General features: G+C 38.0%; 1 protein-coding gene across 1 annotated transcript in view; it reads right to left on the reverse strand.

Moving 5' to 3' along the window:
- LOC140343697 (calpain-9-like) overlaps positions 1–22,381 on the reverse strand; it is a 25,234-nt gene extending 2,853 nt beyond the window's left edge. Inside the window, exons 1-19 of the mRNA XM_072430536.1 lie at positions 22,149–22,381; positions 22,001–22,070; positions 20,557–20,675; positions 19,816–19,973; positions 18,960–19,131; positions 18,158–18,229; positions 16,497–16,582; positions 16,344–16,415; positions 14,734–14,897; positions 12,677–12,822; positions 11,166–11,371; positions 10,828–10,864; positions 10,669–10,731; positions 9,281–9,341; positions 5,774–5,832; positions 4,377–4,445; positions 3,417–3,495; positions 1,689–1,805; positions 597–655 (exon numbers count right to left, since the gene is read on the reverse strand). Coding sequence (XP_072286637.1) covers positions 597–655; positions 1,689–1,805; positions 3,417–3,495; positions 4,377–4,445; positions 5,774–5,832; positions 9,281–9,341; positions 10,669–10,731; positions 10,828–10,864; positions 11,166–11,371; positions 12,677–12,822; positions 14,734–14,897; positions 16,344–16,415; positions 16,497–16,582; positions 18,158–18,229; positions 18,960–19,131; positions 19,816–19,973; positions 20,557–20,675; positions 22,001–22,070; positions 22,149–22,313 — 1,974 coding nt within the window. The 5' untranslated portion in view covers positions 22,314–22,381. The remainder of the gene's footprint in view (positions 1–596; positions 656–1,688; positions 1,806–3,416; positions 3,496–4,376; positions 4,446–5,773; positions 5,833–9,280; positions 9,342–10,668; positions 10,732–10,827; positions 10,865–11,165; positions 11,372–12,676; positions 12,823–14,733; positions 14,898–16,343; positions 16,416–16,496; positions 16,583–18,157; positions 18,230–18,959; positions 19,132–19,815; positions 19,974–20,556; positions 20,676–22,000; positions 22,071–22,148) is intronic.
- Between the last annotated feature and the right edge of the window lie 271 nt (positions 22,382–22,652).

Raw genomic sequence — 22,652 nt, forward strand, 5'->3', positions numbered from 1 at the left:
CCGCTCCTCTTCCGCTGCATCTCTTTGCAGATCTCTACACTGGCTTCCATTTCACCTTAAAATCAAATTCAAGCTCCTGTGCTTTGCCTTCAAATTCCTACACAGTTATTGTCCCACTTACCTTTCTGACCTGTTAAAAAAAAATATACTCATAACTCATAAACATAACCTCATCACACGCACGGCTCCAAGACTTTTCTAGAGTTGCCCTGAATCTCTGGAATGGTCTTCCTCATCCTATTCGGCTTGCTCCTACTTTCTGCCCATTTAAATGAGCACTCAAAACCCATTTTTTCAAATTTGTCTACCTATCTTCTTCTGTCTTTTGAAACCATCACTACTTCCCACCACTACATATCCCCCTCCTATTGTGTGTAAATTCCCTTACCTACTAGATTGTAAGATCTTTGGGGCCTCTCCTCATCCTTTGTCACTGGCTGTATTTGGCTGTCATTTGCAACCCCTATATAATGTAGAGCGCTGTGTAATATAATGGCGCTAATATTAATATTATCATTAATATTATTATTATTAATAATAATAATAATAATAATAATATAATATTACTAATAGCACTAACCTTACCACATACTTACCTGACGGTAGTTTAGAGTCACTGTGCCAGAGACCGTGGGATCTGCAGCCTGGAATTTCTCTGTAGAATATACATAAGATTGGTAAAAATCTGCACAACTTTTATGAGATATAAACAGTAACACAACTGTATATCTTAACGGTTTACCCACCCAACAATAATATTTTGGATTCTGGCAGATACTGGAGAGTCAAACCATCTGACAAAGATACTATTGGGGATATGTCTAGGCCAAACCTATTGGGGCCATTATATGTTCTCCATATTGGATTATTTACTTTGTATTATGGGAATGAATTAGGAGGAACTAGAACATTCAAAAGCATTTAATTTGAATGCAAACCATAATAATATTTTGTATTTTTTGTGAGAAAAGGTTATACCCCAGTTATTTTTTATTAATTAATAATAGATTGCAGTCTTTAAATATCAAATCATTACCACCTCCTTTTTAAAAAACACACCAGGAAGTGAGAGTAAATTTTATTAATTGAGGGGTAATCCACTGTTAGACAGCTGGCACTAATGCAGGTGTCCCTTTTACAAAATTTCCCCTCTTCCTTTTTTTCTGGTGGCAACATTTTGAAGTTTTCATTATCTTCCAATGGTGACAATGGTCATAGCAATCTGCACTATAAAATGGATACTGGTACCATAACCTTTCTTTCTTTCTACAAAAGTGAAAAAACACAAGAAAACTTTGGCTATGCATTGACTTTAAAACCAAAATACTTGGATGAAATTTAAATTTATAGCTGGAAGATCTTGCTGTTGGAATATCCTAGACATATAAGAAGCTAGAGGCTGTTCAAGTTCTCCAGGCTTAATCCATTTTCTAATGTATGGATGTATCACTAATATATCTGCAAGGATAAACCTACTGTTTGGATAGTTCTGCTTTAGAACCCTTTCATACTCGTGGTTGAGAATTCCTAAACTTTACAGACTTACCACACTGTGATCTGCTGCAGCCCTGTGCAAAAAATGGTTCCCAACCACTCCCATTCAGTTGGGAGCAGTTGGGTCTGCACTTCAGTCTGCAGCAGAACATTGTGGTTTACTACAGGTCTGAAATGGACCTCCTGACACTCACCTGTCAGACTTTGAAATTTTATGAGACACACAATGAAATGATGATAGTTGAGAAAGCCAGACGGGTCCCCATATCTTAACTCTATGATCTTTACCATGAAATCATCTACTGGAAGGCCTGTATAATAAAATAGAAAAAACAGATGCATTTACTATATGCTATAACTTTGATATTGTTATACCGTTTACAGTAAGAAGACTTTTTCATACTCCGTGTCAGTGTTTCTCAATCAGGGTTTCTCCAAAGGTTGCTAGGGGTTCATTGAGCAATTGGTAATCTGGCCTCTCAGGTCAGTTAATTGACCCCAATTATTTTTTTTGGCTATATGTAAGGGCGACATTCCTTCCATTGGACAGCAATGTAAGAAGCAATTGGCCAACCAATGTATTGTGAGGTGTGGATATAGTAATTATAGCAGGGGATCCCTGAAGACCTGAAATGTATTTAAAAGATTCCCCAACAATAGAAAGGTTGAGAAAACCTGCTCTATGCATAAAACTCTTTATATATGCCTATAACTTCTTATAACTATATAACTCCTATATTGTTTACAGTAAATTATTTTATTTTGTCCTCTTTAGAGAAAAAGAACAAGATTCCTGCTTTTTTTATGAAAGAAATAAGGAGTCCCTGAAATGATCATGGTATGCCCATATTATTGTGGAAATCTATTTTTGAAATATTGAATGTGTATTACATAAGTCTGCACTCTTCCATAATAACCACATTTTCTGACTCACGCTGTATGCTAATTTATCTTCAAACTCAAAATTACTAAGACTGGCACCAATGAGTGGGCCGAGTGCAATACAGTGAAAAGTATAGGAAAAAAAAGCAAGCAGACTAATACATACATATTTAAACACAGATGGATGGTTTTAAAAGATAGGCTTGCCAAATGTCTAATTACCTGGAGAAGCCCCTTAAGATGGTGTAAACTGCCCAATCCCACTTAAATAAGTGTTTACAGATTTTGTACCAAGTAGATTTTATATAGAGAAGAGGGGTGGATGATGGACACACTCAGGAAGAGGTCTCAAAGACCATCTTTTTAGGGGGATGCCCACCAGTTTATGGCGAGACTAACAGTCATTACAACTTGGTTGTCTCATTTTTCTACAATCCCCGTTTTACTGAAAAACACCAGCTGCGGAGTCTGGTCGCATATCCTACTGGGACTTTATATTAAAATAAAAGGGAATCTTGTCACATTTGGCATCCTTATTATTCTTAGGTATGGTCCTATCCCACTATTCATTTTTACTGATACAGTCAAGAAACAGGTAAACACGTGCTTTGGCTTTTTTCTTAGCAATAGGGGTTCACCCATCAATAAAGCATAACCAATCTTTAAATATGTTTATTAGGCTACTTTCACATGTCATGTGATTCTTGTCTGATCATCGCCACGGGGCTGATATTGGACGAGAATCTGTCGTGTCTACAGCGCTCGTATTTCATGGATCCATCCTAGTGGATCCACGAACGATCGTAATGTTCAACAAACGATTGTCGCTCTGTCATTCTCCCCCCTGCCCTCTCCATAGAGCAGAACGGCGCTTTATGTACATCGCTCGTTCATGCATCATACAGTCGTTTGTCATTGGAAAGGATCGTGAAAGATCCTTTCCAACCACAATATTGCACATGTGTACCCAGCCTTAATGTTAGAATATATGGCTTAAAATCCAGGACAAAATATTCACTAATGACTTCCAAATGTCTTACCTGCTGCCTTTAGAGCAGGGACAAGTTGATCGATGGAAATTCTATCATTCTTGTCTTTCTGTGCATTGCAGAATATTTGCTAAAAAAGAAGAATTATAAATTGACTTTTAAAACTTTATCCTATTTAGAGCACCAGGGCCTGGTTTCTGCATAGCCAACTCTATATTGTAGACACAGCTTCCAATGGTCACTCATTTGGCGATATGACTCTTAGTTTATGCTAAATCTCACTGACGCTTTTGGTACAGATATCTACAAAAACATGGTATTTAACTATCAAAGGTGTTATTCTGCACTTAACCTTTCTTTTCTAATACCATGTAACCTTGAATTTTTTTATTTTTTTTTACCTGTGCTGGTGGGTTTACCAATCATTTTTGGTATTATCATTTACCTGGCCCGGGTAACTGGGGGCATGGCAGGGATGTGTCCTTTGTGCACATATTTTGTTTCTTTTATATAGGAAAAGTTGTGAGATATGGGGTAGGCCTGCCAGCGGAATACACACTTTACACTTTTTTATCATGATAAACGATGGTTCTGGAAGGTGCTGCCATTTCTGCTTATATGAGGATACAATATTTTGGATACCCAAATATCTGGATGGATCAAGGGCTTTTCACTGGTAACATTGATAAAAAAAAATTGTGTTATTAGTTATTAATATTAAGCTATTGTTTTACCAATAATTGTTTGGTTTCCTTCATTTGTTAATGTATATGCTATAACTCTGTTGCTCTTTACATGTATACTATATGGTATACAAGTTGTAAAATACACATTATCTCCAAATAAAAAAAAATATATAAAGACAGATTTATCAAATATACATTTGCTGAATTATTAAAAGATTTCAGGACTTTTAAAGGAATATGTAACTGAATTCAAAGGGTGCTTACACATGCCCAAAGTTGTCCTTTAAGAAGCACAAAAAAATTATCCAAAAAGATAGATACAAACCGTTCCAGCTATGATTTTCTTCCAGAGTGTGTAAAACTGGTCCCAGTCCAGTGAACCAACAGCTGATATCTGTCTGGAGTCAAATAATCACAACATACAGCAATGAGAAGAGGCAGAGGAGGGAACACAGGAAGGTACAATGTGTTCATGTAGTCCCAGAACATGTGTTTGTTATACAGAACAGATATGATATTTATTCAGTTGATAGAAAGAGGAGTTGTAGACTTAAAATGGGATCTTCAACTTTGGAGAACAAAAAAAAAACAATAATAAGCATTAACATTTTTTTTCTTATCTTATCTTTTTGACTTACAGTATACTGAGTATGATTTTGTATTTGGTTATAAATGAAGATAGGTTAAAGTTTTATTTGTCAGGGAAGTTAAACTGTATAGGCTTGTGGTTCACCAGGATGTTATCCTAGAGGTACATACACTTCTCTTCTATGTACTCACCTTCAGGTGCATAATCAGGCGATGTCTTCTAGCTTTTCTGTACTCCCAGTACAGTACTCCCAGTGTTTCCCAACCAGGGTTCAGTGGAACCCTAGGATTCCTCCAGAGGTTGCTAGAGGTTTTTGAGCCATGAGCAATTTGTAACTCTCAGGACAGTTTAACTGGCACAAAGGATGCTTTTGGCTATCTGTAACATTAGGGTGGCATTCTTCCCAATGTAAGAGGCATCTGTCTAGCTAATCTACTGCCAGTTGTGGATACGTTAATTATAGCAGGGTTTCCCTGAAGATCTGAAAGTTATTTAAAGTGGTTCCGAACCCATTCACAAACTACAATGAGAAAGGTATTGGCCAGTATTTGCCCTGTCATTGCAAGATAATGGATTGGGAACCCCCCTTTTTATGAAGAAGATAAATCAGCTTTGACTAAAGGTAGATGCATTGTGGTTTGAAAAATTAGGGAATATAATTGGTATGTAACAGTTTAAGGTAAGTGTAAGGTCTCCTAAAAAGTTTTGTAAAAAATAAAGTCTAAGCTAACTCTTTGTGCCCCAAAACCACTCCAACGTGAACATTCTTTTGCAGAAGTCAAACTAGTATACTATCAAGGACTATCAGTTGCTTCCTACTAAATGCTAAGGTTCTATTCCCTGATCTGTAAATTGCCTGTAAACCCTGAACTGATGTAGAGTTCAGAGAATGGAATTATGGCATGCAGTGAGGCATTCAAAATTTCCAAAATCTTACATAGTGAGAAGAAAAGGCTGATGACTGATTTTATAGTTTGGGATAGATTAGGGAAAAGTTCTAAATAATTTTTGCTTTTTCCTTCGCTTTAAAATCCAAGGTTGACACAAAATTTCTAAATTTAAATGGCTGGAATAAATAAAAACACACACAAAAAACAGCATATAAAAGTTAAAATGGGTTTGGGGAAGGATACATCCTGGGAGGCTAGCAAGCATCGACAGGTCTCTGGAGGGAAACACGGCACAAACGGTACTGTAGAGATAGAACAGAGAGCTGGTTTGTATTGTTACCATTCATATGTGACAAATTGTTCACAGTAGACACCTCCTTGTAAATGTATTACAATAGAAAAACACAGGTCAAAATTTAATTGGCTGTAAATGCTTATTCTGCATTGTTTGGGATTTTCTTACATCACCTAATTATGATTGATGGTGATTGAATTTCATGTTCTGACTAAAGTTAGGTACACACATCCAATGGTTCTGGTCCGATTATCGGCTCAGGGTCGATATCGAACGAGAATCTGGCGTGTGTACAGCGTCCGCCGTCCATCGTCTGAACGACCATCAGGCAGATCCACGAACGATGGATGATGAACGATCCTAATGCAAGGGAAGAGGGAGAGAGCGTAGCAGGGTGCCGCTCTGTCGTTCCACCCCCCCCTATAGAGCAGAACAGGGCTGTATGTACAGCACTCGTTCATGCATCGTGCAGTGCTTAGTCGTTGGAAAGGATCATGAAAGAGCAATTGTTATTCTGCAGTGTTTGAGGCCAGTGAAGAAGCAATTATATAAAGTTTAGTAGAATGCTCTTCTGCATATATCATTAGTGGCAAAATCACCTGTGCAAAATGGCCCATAGAATCAGCGGAATGGATTGACAGCAGCAAACTGTAGGTGGATCTGAGGAGATCTAAGCAGCTTTGGGTATTTACTAAAGCGATGTTGCTTCTTCCAATCAGGAAGAACCAGTAAAGGTAGTCTGAGGTGGATATTATGGAAAGCTTAGCTAGAAAGAGACCCCAAGGCAAATAATTGAATAGTAATACGGTCACATGAAATAAGTAAGCACATGAAAAAAGTTCTTTTTTTACATTGCATACTAAATCACTCTGCAAAAGCACACTCATGTGCAAACAAAAATGTTTTATTGTTTGTTTCTTTTTATATTTCTTTGCATTTGGTTTGGCATTTACGTCAAATTGATTTTTTTCACCACATTTACAAAGTTAGGTTTAATATTCCCATGCAAAATGATAAAATGCAAAATTTTACAATTTATTTAAATTTTTTTGTAATTTTTCTAATTTTAAAGATTCGCTATATACAGTTGAGTTTTGATGCATGTATCTTTACCTATGATTATTTATTCTACCCTTGGTTGTATTAGAAGATCAATAACTGTGATCATCAGTCTTTGGGCCTGATTTATTAAAGCTCTCCAAGGCTGGAGAAGATACACTTTCAGCAGTGAAGCTGTGTGATCCAGCAAACCTGGGATGGATTTGTTAAGTCATTTGCTATTTGATAGCAAATGTTTTCAATCCTGGACCAGATCCATCCCAGGTTTGCTGTATCACCCAGCTTCAACGATGAAAGTTGATTCTCACCAGCCTTGGAGAGCTTTAATAAATCAGAGCCTTTGCATCTAATCGAGAGTTAAATTGCCTTGCACAACAAATATTTACATCAGTCAATTTACGGGTAAGTGTCCACATGCATTTTCCTAACGTTGAGGTTTGGAACACACCTGGAGCACAGGTCCCATTGAGTTCTATTAAGCAGTGCTAATGGCAGGTCTTTTATTTGGTATGCTTGCACTTTGAAATCCAGGCAAAGAAGGTCTAGCACAGGTTTACTAGTCAAATGATGCTTATCATGCCAAAAGCATACTTTAAAAAGTACACTTACCCTAAAATCTGTCACACTGGGAGGGAAAAGCCAATATGTTACACATACCTCCTGGACAAGAACAAATATACTACATATACCTACTGCAAAGCAACTCTCACAAGTATAATAGTAGTGGGATTTAAGAGTTTCCTTGTACAATATACTTGGGCCCTGCACTTTGTAGGTCTGCCACTGTGCAGATATACCTGTCTTTAAGCAATAGGATTGACTATAGCAACACATATTGGAATATTGGATAATTATGTTCTGTGTTTAAGAACATTTAAGTAAAATTACAAAAGAAAATACAAAAAGTGGAACTTACATTTTAGTCTGAGAGTTAACATATTGGAGAAAAGGCGAATATTGTAAAAAACAGAGAAACATAATAAGATGCAGCTTTGTATATCAAGTACTATTCTTACCTACTAGGTGCTAATATTGCATGAATCTGACAAACGTGCCAAAAACAAAATCTATTCCTATTCATTGTTGAAGCAGAACTTTTGTTCTTGGTGACCTCAGCATCACAATTTTGATTTTTTTAGAGTTATAGCTAGAGCCTATTTTCACAACTAGTTACTTATTAGATTTCAGATTGTCAGTCCACCGAACATTGGTTACAATACATATAAGAGCTTAAATTAAAAAAAAAACATGGGTGAACTGTTTTGGTGTTTGCTACACAGTGTGATTCGTAGAAATAACACACATGTCACTTTATGATTCTGCAGCTATATCTGAGGAGGAAGGGGTTGGCAATGGGGGTTATTATTAGTTTTATATGCCAACAAATTGTATTATACATTGTACTGTACCAGAGCCCTTCATTTGTCTACTGACTACTGGTGAACATCGCCACTCTCTAAAATAATTGGCCTTATTATTTTTCATATAAGTACCTTATAGAGCAGGCACTTTCATTGCAAGTCTGATTAAAACTCTTAGCTAGTGTTGGCAGTTCAAAACAAAGAAATTATTTTGGACAATTACATTGAAAAATTATTTGCCAACTTACACAAATTTACAAGAAGCCACTTTACTTGACCATGACTTTTCTTTGACTGCATAATCAAGTCCAAATCCAGTGTAAGACTCCTTCAGGATGGTACGAGTTAACACCTAGTTACCTTCTTTCTCTTTCTTCTCACATGACAGTGATTGGCTGCTCATTGCTCCAGAAATGGATCCTGGGAAGAGCTCATATGCTCCCCCATACCCAGAAGGACAAGGAATTTAATGAGGGCTCCAATGGACTAGCAGATGGGAAAAGTGGTGATAGCTGGTGATATAGGCTCCAATGACAAGAGTTATTTCAGGGAATTCAAACGCTACTTCTTTACATTTGTTCTGCCCTACACTGGAGTGAGATAATACAGTAGTGAAATTGAATAAATAAATTCAATCCACCACAACCGATACTGAAAAACTAAATCAATCTGTTAGGGATGAGATTGGAAAGCTGAACACCTAAAATACCAGCAACAGTTAAAACCAATAATTATACTGTATATACGTCAACCCACAGCCCAACATAGCTAAGGAGTATACTGCACTCTAAATTTACAGAAGTATTCAGAAAGCTGTTTATAATAGATGGATGACCTAAGTACATAGCACATTGTGATCTGTGTGATGATCCACCTTTGGTTTTTGGCATTTGTTCTTTAAAAAAACAACAATCTGTTTTTGTGCAAATGTCATCTTTAAGAGTTGTATCAGCACGTTTAGAATTCCACAATGATGGGTGTTGTTTTGACTGTTGTTATGACTGCGTTGGTGTTTTGGTTGTACGAGTTACTTACCAAACTCACTTAGTAGGGAAGCCAAGAGTCTTTGAAGCTGTGTAGGGTTGATTCTGCAATTCTATGATTAGAAAAGAGAATAAAATAAAGCGATTTGTTTTCTCTTGGTCTGCAAAGTTTTTCTATTAACTTTTTATTATCAGGGTTTGTACATGATTATTTGGTGGACTTATTGGTAAAAACAAGGGTGGTGTTAGTTCCTGTAGCACCCCTGTAAACAACAGGAGACCCTCAAGTTAGAACCTGCTAAACTGGTTTGATCATTATAATATCACAGGGCCTTAAAAAATTATTCTATTTTTATTTCTCAACAATACCAGATTTTAGCCATGGATAACACATTAGACAACGCTTCCATAAGCTCATTTTACCAAGAAAGTTGTATGGAACGTTGTATGACATTTACTTGTTTTTTAGTGGTAGGGTGTAGGTTTTGCAGGCCACCCTGCAGGCTAAGGGGTGCATTTGTGGCCATGTAATTAATTGCTCCCTAGCTCTATGGATCTCCATGACTGGACTCATAGTCCATGTGTTGGATCATCTCTAGTAGATAGGGATCTGCCCTTCCACACCTAGGTGGTTCTTTGACTGCCTTAGGAATTACACTTAAATGGTGGTTGGGATGGTGGCCATGGAAGTAATGTCCATTTTTGTGTGAAGGAACCATTTACACTCTCTGTGCCTCTTTAGGTTTAATTTACCTAATCACATATTGCTTTATACCACCGCAGTACAAGATAGGCTTTTTTGTTATCTCTGTAAGCACCCTGAAGAAGATACTTGATAGCCTGGAGATAGAGCAGACTGATGCAATAAATATGCATGGCCATACAAACTACACAAAAGTAGTAAACACATTGCAGAATTGCCCTGGGTTGGTTGAGGAAGGTCCAGGTCCCTTGTGTAGTAGGACATTTATCAGCTCCTATGCTGCTCTTGCTACACAAAAGTACACCACTGTACACAAAAGGAACCTTTTAGTGGACCTGCTGCAGAGATATTATGTAAACTGTCAATGCCAAACTTATTCCAATGAACACCGATTGCCTGGGTGTAAAGCTGTTTATTTGGTTTCAGTTGCACACCTGAAACAAGCATGCACACAGTTGTGTGACAATAAGCTCAACACCTAATCTCCATACTTATTTTTGGGCAGTGAATAAAGAAGGTATTAAAAGCAGAAGATCAGAACACCAAGCAGAAATTTAATACAGCCAAGACAGAAATGACAGCTTACTAAACTTTTTACTGAATGCCCTAACAAAAGACTATTTCATATAACAAGACGTTCACCCAACATGTTGCATAATGGAGGAGGTATGGAAGACCTAGCTTCACACCAGGGCTCAAGCTAAAATATTTGCTTTAGATACATGTGAAAAACATACCTGATTTGCAAACTTAAGGAACTTGCTCAAAATTTCAGCTTCATTTGGGCACATAGACTGCGTCTGTAACAGACAAACCTTGTTAGTCTCAATGATAATCAACTTTACACAGAAATGTGCAGCTTTAATAAATCAGGCCAATATGTACTTTGCACTTACCAAAGTTTCCTTGCAATCCATGCTATTTTCCAATGTCCTGAAAAAAGTTACAAATCTTAATTTACAGGCTAGTATATCTGTAGTTGTCATGTTTAGATCATAAATTTGGAACAGAAAAACAATGAATTGGAAACGACTTAAAGTGTGTGTCTAATTATTTTTTCCTTAAATTTGGTTATAGCCTTTCAGTGATTTCAATAATCAAAAGGTGTTCTAATTCTTCTCCAGTCAATAAAACATACTGCTTAATTTTTCAAGACCTTTAAGAGGGGGTTGTATACAGGTAACGTGCTTTTAGGAAGATTTTTTGGTTAACAAGTTGGCCAAGCCATAGTTACCTAGTGAGATTTTCCTTTTCAGTCAAGACTCTGACCAAAAACTCCCCCTCACTGCAGTCCTCCAAAGATGGGATGATGATATAACGTCCTGGAGGCAGGCTGGAGCAGATGACCACTTCTCTGTGATTAGCACATGGGCCAGCACTGAGAAGCGGCTGAGGGGAATGAAGCTGATCTTGTAGCAGATATGCATGAGGGTCATCAACCTGCAATATACAATAAAGAATGGCTTTAAAGTTTTCATCTAAAGTCATGTGGACTATGTATGAAATCTACAAGGGTATAAAAACATCTCTGGTTACATTTGTTGATGAGGGATATAAATCTCCCAATGCTTGGGAACAGCAATGGAAAAATACCTGCAAATGGCTTAAGCTTTGCATGAGAGGTTAATATATTACAAGGGATTTTTTTCCCTATTATATTTACGGGAGATGTGAAAACAATGCTTGGCTTGATAAGGGGTTGTGTAGATGGGTAAGTCCCTTCAGAGGTGCTTCTTGCCACCCCAGAAAACAAGAACAAGTTAGGAGGAGACTCTGACATCTATCCAAACTCCATTTCATGTGGAGGCAGACCTTGGGGATTGAACACTTGATCAGTGCCGGATATAAAATGTAGAGGTCCCCTATGAAGAGGAATGATTTTCATACATCTCTGCTGACATTCACGCCAATACTCGTACTCTGGGACTGATATATTCAAATTACAGCAGAATTGGAACAGTTGTCCATACTGACCAATGAGAATATATCCCTATATATACTGATTTGAGTAAGCTGATATTTTTTCCCCCTTTTTTATTTAAACTCAACCATCTGAGAGTTATTCCAAGGAAAACCTCTCCAGTTTGCCGTAATATTTTACCACACCTATCTATCTGGCATGCTAATAATGCAGGACACATGTTCCCTAAATTGAATCATCATTTCACTTTCGCAAACAATAGGGACTGTCAGGATTTGTCTGCGTTTTCATTAGAAGGTTTCCACTTACTTCCTAGGGCATACACAACCTGTCATCAAAACAATATTTGAGCAGACATGTCTACAGACAGCAGCGAATACCTGGACAAAGGTTTTAACTGTTCTTCACTATACTAAGAACAAAAATGTTCCTATTACTGCCTTCAGCTGGAGGATTTCCCCACATTTCCTGTACAGTCTGACACATCGGGACAGAAAATGGGAGAAAAACTTAAATCCCCAATGGGAACAAAAATAATAAACAGCAAAGAATCTGAACCTTTCCAAATCTATAAAGAAAAAACATGTTTGGCTAACGTCTACTTTAATGCCATCATCAAATCATACTTTCACATTTTCAACAACTCTCTATATTACTCCCGTGTACAATGTTATCCTAATACAAGGTTTTCTTTTCATGGCTACTTGAATATTCACATACAATCAGCATTGAAAATTGAGAATTCCACTGTTATTTTCCACTCCAGATGATTTATTTTAGTAGAACATTTTCCTATAAGGCTTGTAGAATACAACATAAGTTACCTTAAATATCTGACATGCAACACGCTGCGTGGCTCTCCTTAATCTCTGGTGTTTTTGCATGACGGATACAATAAAGCAGCATAAATCATTATCATCATCATTTCCTGGAAGTGTCAGTGAAAATTGTGGATTCATCCAAAAATAATCTGTATGGTAAAAAAGTACAATAATTAGAATTAGCCAATCTATGGTATTTTGTGGACCTCTCTATGGATGTAAAAGCAAGGAGTTACTCTCCTTGCTTTCACATCCATAGAGAGGTCGATAAAATATTCCACAAAAGATTCCCTATTCATTCAAATGCATCCATTTGGGGGTTTTTAAGGTGACATTGAGGGACTGAGAGATAACAGGTCTGCTGGGAATCAAATGTCAGTGGTGTTCACTCTATTACATATTTACTTGTGATAGGATTTTATATAAACAGTACAGGTATAGCACATTTTTAAAGTATATAAGCCAAAAAAAAATTAAAACTATTATAAATTAGCTCCCTTTTGTTAAGCAATAGCCGCTTCCGTCCTTAATGGCAATTGAAGCCTTACTTGTAGGGTGCCTGGACATATGCTGGGTAAATTAACCTTTTCCAACTGCCCTAATGACCATAGTATTGAGAATAACTTAAAATCTAAAAATTGTAAAGTTGTCACCAGGTCAAAAAGGTAAAGTGTAATTCAGGTCTGTGTCAAGTCAGGTCTGTGATAACTATCTGAGAGTGATTTCACCGTACTTTGAATATATTTCCTTTCACAGTTCCAGGAAACCAAATAAAATAAAACAACGAGACAGAAACAACAAAAAATAAACTGACAGAGGTACCATTTTGTATTATATTTAAAACATAAAAGGGGTAAAAAAGGAAAAAAATTATATTTAAAAAAAAGTTTGGGCTAAAACTTTTTACATCATTTGTTAAATTCATCAAACAAAATGTATACCAAACAAACAAAACAGAAAACAGAACAGACAAAACAACAAAAACAGAATGAATGCTGTATAAACATTTCTTGCTTTATCTACTTTCCATGGTTTGGCTAAGCTCCATGCTTCTTTAAAACAGAACCTGCATGTTGGTTCGACATACTGTGTATCGTTGCAAACTTTCATGAATCCTTGCACAGTTCTCAAAGTATACTTAGACAACCACTCCACCATGCCAAGGCATAACTAAAAATCAGTCTAAGAATACATTAAATAATGGTGGGAATGATTTAGTGGCACAGATGGGGTACAGGGTATTTACCTTCTTTATCTTGGATTGGCATTGAAAAGATAGTCTCTTGTAAAAGATCGTTCTTCCAATTCACATGTGCAGATTTAGTTTGGATTCCTTGAAAAGAGTCACCTGCATTCCTGGTTACACAAGGTAAGTCCAAGTTTTCAGGCTTGTTTATTAAGGAAGCACAAAGCCACCATGATTTGGGAAGGTAAGAAACCAACAGCAAGCAATTGGGCATCCCAAGGATTTCCCACATTCAAGTAATTCTTCTGGTAAAAGGATGATAGTACTAAACGTGGTATACAGAAGATGTCATTGTGGATCTCTTTCTAAATGTTCTAAGTGCCTAACTGACTCTGGCTTCAGCATTTATGTGTCACTGACCCATTGCAAGCATGCAGCAAGTTAGAGCAAATTCAGAATTCCTATTCTACACATGTGTTCCAGGTCCGTGTGGAAAACATTAGCCCAAATGTATCAATTTTACAACCAGGCAACTAGCAGGTCAGCTACAATAAATTTTATCTATACACATTTGGTTTATTTTTTTTTATATATACTTGCGCATACCTATATAGAATATTGCTATGAAGGTGACACGGGCAGAAGGGGACTACACCGGAAAAGTTACAGGTTCACCCTACTGTATGGAGCAAAAGGTCCACAGTATGGTGTCATGTGATTTTAGGTGGACTGGTAGAAAAATGGAGTACATGTACCCTATACCAAGTACAGGAATGGGAATCTGTTTTGTTTTTTTACTGTAGGAGCAAATCAGAGGTTAACTTTCTCCCATATTAGGTGACATAAACAGAAGAAAAAGGTTCCGGTCAATTACCAGAGGTTGGGCTGCCCCCCGCTGACAGTCCTTTCACCCAGCGCCCTTCATACATTTTATAATCCCAGGGCTTAGCAACACCATCAATTTCCAAGAGGCTCTGAGGTCCTAAGTGACAGATCTCCAGAAATTGGAAATTTTCTTTGAAATCCTCAACTGCAATCCTGCATTCAGAGACACAATATCATAGTTAGGTACAGCAGTATCGTAATCTGGACACTTTAAAATGATATCATTTCACCTTTCACACATTACTTTACTATATTATTACATGGTGTGCATTAATGATTAACAGAATGAGGTTACATTCTGTGGAATTTAAGGTGGATATGTAATATTAAACTTAACTTTTATTCACCTTAGAATCAAATTTAGGCTCTTGTGCTTTGCTTTCAAATCCCTCCACAGTTCTTGCCCCACTTACCTTTGTGACCTAATAGAACCCCCCCTCCCCAGCCACTCTCTTCACTCCACCAATGACCTACTAATGACTTCCTCACTCATAACCTCATCACATGCACGGCTCCAAGACTTTTCTAGAGCTACCCCGACTCTCTGGAATGGTCTTCCTAACCCTATTTGACTTGTTCCTACTTTCTGCTAATTTAAAAGAACACTCAAAACCCATTTATTCAAACTTGCCCACCTGTCTTCTTCTGTCACTACTTCTGTCTTCTTCCTCACTACTTCTCACCACTACATATCTTCCCTCCTATTGTGTGCTACTTCCCCCACCTACTAGATTGTAAGCTCTTCGGGGCAGGGTCCTCTCCTTCTGTATCACTGTCTGTCATTTGCCACCCCTATTTAATGTACAGCACTGCGTGATGTGTTGGCACTAAATAAATCCTGTTTATTATCAATAATAATAATAATTATTCCCGTGCATTTCTTTCATAATAAGTGAATAATAAGTAATCATTAAGTGGTGGGAAAAAAAAAAACTTTCAACAGTTTCAACTTTCATTTTTTGGAGAAGGAAAAAAGGAGTTAAACTCATAATGTAATCACTTTATTGTTAGAAGGTTGTGTAGTGCTGGAAATATTCGTTTTCCTTGTGTTTATTGAACTGGCTTTGCCAGCCTAAGCCCAACACGTATATTTAGGAACAATTATGGCTGACCTTGTGGACTGAGATACAAATATTTTTTATCATTAGAAAAAACTGATGAGATATTTTACTATTTTTTAAAATTGACAATATTCCATTTACCTTCCTTTACCAAACTCTGTGTTTATATAATCATTCTGCCTATTGTATGGTGAAAAATATGTGGACATCCCTTCACATGGTTGGGTTTGGGGACTTTCAGTGAGCAGTAATACTACAATTTAGACAACCATGCACCTTAAACTTTGTGCCAACAGCCTCAGGAAGAACCATATTTTGTTCTAGAATGTCTGTATCCATGAGCACAAAGCCAGACCCATGAACACATGGGTGGTATGGAGGAACTCAAATGGCCTGCCCAGCACAGAACCCTGACCTGATAAGACCTTTCGAGCCAGGTATAGAAGAATTAATATTAAGGCAGATTTGTCACAAAGATTAAAACTATATTATTCTACATACTGCACATGTGCGGCAACATATAAATTGGCATCCATACCAAAATTCTCCATCTTCGAGAACTGCATTCTCTGGCTTCTCCGGGTCAATCACAGTCTGCCATTCTGGCCCCCTGAGAAAGGAAAACACAAAATGATCTAGTCAACTCGTCTGACAGTTACCCCCTTAGATGATAAAGATGTAAACTTCCTACCCATCTCTCCAGGGTCCAATCCACTCAGTGTGTCCCCAGGGGTTCCTGACCCGCAGCAGAGATACTGGCCCCTGTATGGTTTGGATCTACAAGAAAAAGTCAAGCCTTGGATAGAGCTAAATGTATAAACAACCACTGAAAATGCAACTTGAAATAGTCTTCTGCTTTGCTGCTTAATGAAAACCAACAGGTTATGATTTCTAGATCCCTGCATTTTATGTTTACCATGCATTATGTTCATGATTATATTTAAAGTGTATTTAATAAACTCAAAAAGTACTAAAGCTGTTTAGCAAGACTGCCATGTAGCTAACATTTTCAGAAGCAGAGGTTGCATTTCATAGTTTTTACAAAGAAAAGGAATTTTAAAAGTTAGTACAGCTGCTCCATGTACATATATCATTATATTTGACAATTGTTAAACGTTGAGATTCCAGGGGTTGGGTGTGTAGGATATGCAGGTGTAGCCAGGGAAAAGTTTAAAAAAATACAGCAGTGATAAAGAGAGGCCTGTAGCAATAAAATATTAGGCTCAGGGCATACATGACAGGGTGCGAGGCTAAGCCCAGGGAGGGTAAGGCTTAATTAGAATAGGAAATGGTTATGGAGGGGGAGAAATGGTGATTGGTTAAGAGGTAAAGGGGGAGTATAGCATAGGAAGAGTTTAAAGCGTGGGAACAGAAATGGGAGACCCATTTTAGAAAGAAAAAGTTTCCTGCCCACCTATTCCTTTAGCAGGTAAAAACAAGGGGGTTTGGATTTGGGAGGTTGGGGTCTAGGTCTAGATGAGGGATCCTTGCTGGTTGGGTCTCCCTTTAAATATTTGAAGGTTTTGGGCAGCTAGGGGCCAAGGTTGTGATGTTTCCTGTTGGGGTGCGGACCTTGCTTTGTGAGACCTGCAGCCTGGTTGTTCCTGTTTATAACAGGTCTATGGTTGTTTGATGGTAAAAGGGGTTAAATTGTTAAGTTATTTATGTTATGTTAATTTATGCTTGATTTTATAAGAAGTCATAAAAGTGTTTGTTATTTATATTTGAAATGGTTATTTATTCAAATTGTTGGGTTGGCAAGCAGGTGGGGAGGTGGAGGTTTTGGAGTAAAAGGGGTAAAGAATGTCCCGGTAATTTATATGCCTTCTACACATGAACACCAGCAATGAGAACTCTGCTTTGAATTTAATACATTCCCAATCCCAAAATACCAAATAAAAACTGTTGCCTCCCCAGGCCACCTTACCCATGAAAACATTTGTCCTAGCTGCTCAGCTGCTTTATCGCTAACCTTATGTTGCTTGCTGCCTGGACCAACCCATTGGCTGACCCTCATCCTTAAATGCTCCTTGCCCCTTTACACCTCAACTGGCTTTCTGAACCCTGTGTATGATCTCAAATCTTTGTTTTGTATTTAAGTTTTGGGCTACTTCTTGGCCTTGTCCAGTTTGTGGGCTACTGGTCCTTTGGCAATCATTGTCCCCCCAAATGCCATCCTTTTCCTGGGTGCTGCAACTTGACTCACAAAGCTGAGGTGATGACTATAGGGGTGCTGGGATTTGCACCCGGGCCTACAGATTCCACCAATTATTCCCCAAAAATGGATTATACACATGTGAGATTTTCACACAACCTGTCATCTTAGTCTATACATAATAATTTCATACTTACTTCTTTAGTTGCAGTCACTGAATACATGTGATGGCTAAGAATTCCCATCAAATTAGATGTTTCAACTTCACCCTGTACAATATAAAGGTTGAAAACAATGACATATCTCTGCGACTGTCCTAAATTTAAAGACAACTGGCTCCCTTTGAGGACCGATGCAAAGGTCTGGATCCAGCCTTTAAAAGACTGCTTCAAAAAAAGAAGCTCCGATAGTTTTTTTTGATACGCTTTTTTGTATATTGTATTTTTTTTTACCCTTGTTGCTATCTGTAAATGCCCTAAAGTGTGAATTTTGCTCATAAAATTATGTTTTGTAGGACATGAGCATGGTCTTATCTCCACTTATATTTGAATTTAGTTGCGTTTATTTGTTTCTGTTTTTTTTAGAGTGCGAAGTGGTATGTAATGCTTAGTATTATGCAGACAGCACAGCTCAGGCAATATCCCCAAATATATTGCACTTGGAAGTACTCCAGAGTTATATAGAAAATGTTCTATTTTACAGTCCTAATAAAATATTAAATCATGCCCAAAAAAACAGCTGAAGAGTAGAAGTGCAGTATGCAACAATGTGTAAGTAATACTGAGCTTTCTTATTAGAAACTCATCATGCCCTGCATACATGGTAGCACAAAAGCATTCTGCATTTCAACTCAAAGTCAAGTCAAAACTGCAAGTAACAAGTAAAGGGGTCCCCAAATTACTACCAAACTACTGAAAGAATGTGTAATAGACTGTAATGCAAAGCTAAAGCCATGGCTTGTTCCCAGTGTATGTTTTAAGGCTTATGGGGTCACCTTACCTGAGTGTTTCCACAGCAGATTAAAGCTCCTTTTTGAAGCATATTGTCCAGGTGCTTCCACAATTCTGATGCAGGACAGCTGGTATTACTGCTCTGTACAAGACCACCAGTCATGTCTTCCAAAGCTTCACCAGCAAAGCCCATCTGAAGAGCAGAGTACCCACCTTTGAGCCTGTAATCGATCCCTGCATTAATATTCAATGATAATAGGGTGGGAAAGGATTCATTATGGGAATGATTAATTGGCTACAGTGGCTACTTTTACACATGGAAAGATGGACTTTAATATTCAATCATTTTTTGTATTTGGAAATAGTTTGGTAAACATTTGACTTTGATATAATTAGGTAATAACCAAGATATATCCAAGCTGTAATACAGAGATATATTTATACTTCCTTCCAACTTCCCCTAGGCTCTCCACCTTTGCATGTCTTAGTGCAGTCTTTCTCCAAATGTTTAACATAGGGGAATCCTTAAAATAACTTTCAGGTCTTCAGGTAACCCTTACTATAATTACTTTATCCAAAACTCATTGTACATTAGTGTGGTGGCCAATGGGAAGATTATCATCCTTACATATAGCCCAATAGATCATTGCTGTCACTTAAACTAACCTGAGAGGTATTATTTTATTATGTGCTAATTCTATGCTAAAAAGTACTCCAACACTGAGAATCTTTAAAACATGGCTAGAGGTAGACATGTTGTATGAACCAACTACTCATCTTTTTATTTCCTAGAGGACAAAGTTGGAAAAGAAGGGTTTCAGAAGACCCAATATCTCTCTTGAATGAGTACATAGCAACACAAGGCCACGTCACTATAAAAAGTGTGGCCCTTCAGTAATACTCACTTTGCATATGCTTTCTCAAGCAGTGAACTCCAGAACTCAGCCTTGTCCTTGGAATGCACAAAAAGTAAAGTGTAATGAGGCTTTCCATTCTGCAAGGTCGGCACTGTGGGCAGCAGATCGTCCACCACTACTTCCACCCAACGGCCATACTGCCAAAACTAGAAGAGAAGTAACAAGAGAGATGTGCAAGTTACCTTTTCTGTGTGAAGATTATTCTGGCATTATATTATGCTGGTATTACGGTGTGTGAATGATTAGTAATATCTTCCTATTTAGCTTCAAAATAATCAAGTTTTTTTAGGTTCTTCTCTCCTGGACTACAGAACCTCCCAACTTCCACCATCTTATGGACAGAAGAAGAGGTAGTTCAGCAGTGGAAAACCCTGGCAGGCCTAACAACATTTTTTCACCATTCTTAAGGCTGTAGAAGGATTGCACAGTATGATGTTATAATAACTACCCTGCTCATACTTTTCATTCAACCAAGGGTTTTTTTTATCCTAATAACAACAGGTCATATTTTGCATCCTCTTACTATGGTATGAATGTACCAAAAATGGGAAATACCAGTTCAGATGGAGAACCTAATAGAGAGGTCTAAATCTGCTCAAAAAATATTAGTATAGTGAGGTTAAAAGGGCTCCACCACAAACTGACCATTTGTTATGAACTAGCAAAAAATATACCCACAATCAAGAATTTTGTAAATTGTAAAAAATGATTTACATAGTGCTACTTCACCTGGAATCTAAATTTGCCATTATACCCATCCCCAAAGTCTTGTTCCATGGGCATGACTTGTTCCAGGAGCTGAGGATATAGTGATAGACATGCCACGGCTGAGAGGAACCAGCAATTACCTGCAAGAAGTTGTTAGACACTCAATAGAATTGTATTAACCCCAAATAATTGTATCTGGATTACAACAAGCATAAAACATGTATGGTCACTACACCGTAGTTATAAAGTCATACACCAATATTTACCTTACGCTTTGCCTCCCACCAGATTTTGTTCCTGGGAAATGTGAATTAAGAGCCTGGATATACAACATGCCACATATTATGCAGTGGTTCAGTCATGTCAATAGCTGTCCCCCAAAGGGGTTCACAATCCAATGTTTCTACCATAGTCATATTCCAATAACACAGTCTAAGGTTAATTTTGGAGGAAGCCAAATAGCCTAACTGCATGTTTTTGGAATGTGGGAGGAAACCAGAGTGCCCACACATGGGGAAAACATACAAACTCCATGTAGATAGCTCCTTGGCCGAGATTCGAATCAGGACCCAGCACTGCAAAGGCCAGAGTGCTAACCTATGAGCCACCGTGCTGCCCACCATGTATCCAGCTTTAAATGTGAATTCCAGACCAGCTGCTAAATACACACAGCAGCTTCCTGACTGGACAGTGCAAGAACAGCAGCTGACTGTCCTTTTCATCATTCTGCTCTTTCATTTTACCAGTAAGTTCCTTGTATGCGGCATATTTGATGCACCCCGGCCTGTGCCTACCATTCCCAGACCGTTCTACTGATTTGCCCCTCAGTTAATTAATACAGCTTGTTCACCTTCTTTCCCCGAGGCTTTAATTAGATAATGAAGGAGCTACAGCACACTGATAAGGCTATCCCTCTGCTCTCTTCATTAGGCTGCTTACACACATTAGAATTTTGTTGTTGGAAAGGATCTTTCACAATCCCTTTCAATGAGAAAAAGACTGAAAGATGCATGAACAAGCGCTGTGCTCTATGGAGAGGGGAAAACGACCGAGCGGCACCCCACTGTGCTCTCTCCCCTTCATTCGTATTACGATAGTTTGTTATTCTGCCAGAACGGATCCATGAGCGTCGTTGGACAAGCGATGTGCATGCACCAGATTTTCGTTCGATATTAGCCCTGAGGCGATTACCATACAAGAATCATCTGGCATATGTAAGTAACTTAAGTCACAATGTCCTATGTGAACACATGTGCACGTAACACATCCCAATAGGCTCTCAGCACTGCCTCTTTATCTGCCAAGTCCAGTTCTATGATGCAAAAGATCACAAGTGGCTAATAAAAATCAGATCAAGGTACTTACACCAAGATCAGATGAAGTAAATGTAAAGATTTTTAGGAAATACAATTGTAAATTTATTCAAAGTTTCATTCTAGGCAGTATTCTTATGCTGAAGACTTACTCAGGTTCCCCTGGCAAACATCCATTCTGGTGGCGCCATCAACAATGAACCGTGGACATTCACAGATTTCCTAATAAAAAAAAGACACAAAATTTCATGTGGAAGACAGCAATCCATTATGATCCATTTTTTCTTTTTATGAACATACCTTGGGCCTTTTCCACTTTATTCCTTCCACATGCAGAGCCTCATCCTGGGGGAATGTAGAATCCACAAATAATGGTTGTTGGGATACAATTGGAGAGGTGTCCAATACTTTGGCATCATTCAAAGGATGAGTAGACTTGATACTTTTAGATGGAGGAGGTTCCATTGTGCACCATCATCAGACATAGAGGGGTTGTTGTATCCAGATGTTCTGAAATAAAGGTCAAATAAATTTCACTTGAACATGAGGCTGAGCTAATAAATAGCGAGATCTAAGGCAATGTACACGTCAGATAAATTACCCCAATGAACAGTCGGGCTCATCTTGGGCGAGAATCTGACATGTGTACAGAGGTCGTCTGATGTCAATCCATCCTGAAGGATCCATATATTACAGACGATGAACGATTGCAATAACCACTTGCTCTCTCTTCCCAATCCCCTCTCTATAAAAAAAGAAGGGCTCTGTATGTACAGCACTCGTTCATTCATCTTTCAGTCTTTT

The sequence above is a fragment of the Pyxicephalus adspersus genome, chromosome Z (genome assembly GCF_032062135.1).
Source record: "Pyxicephalus adspersus chromosome Z, UCB_Pads_2.0, whole genome shotgun sequence".
Taxonomy (NCBI): Eukaryota; Metazoa; Chordata; class Amphibia; order Anura; family Pyxicephalidae; genus Pyxicephalus; species Pyxicephalus adspersus.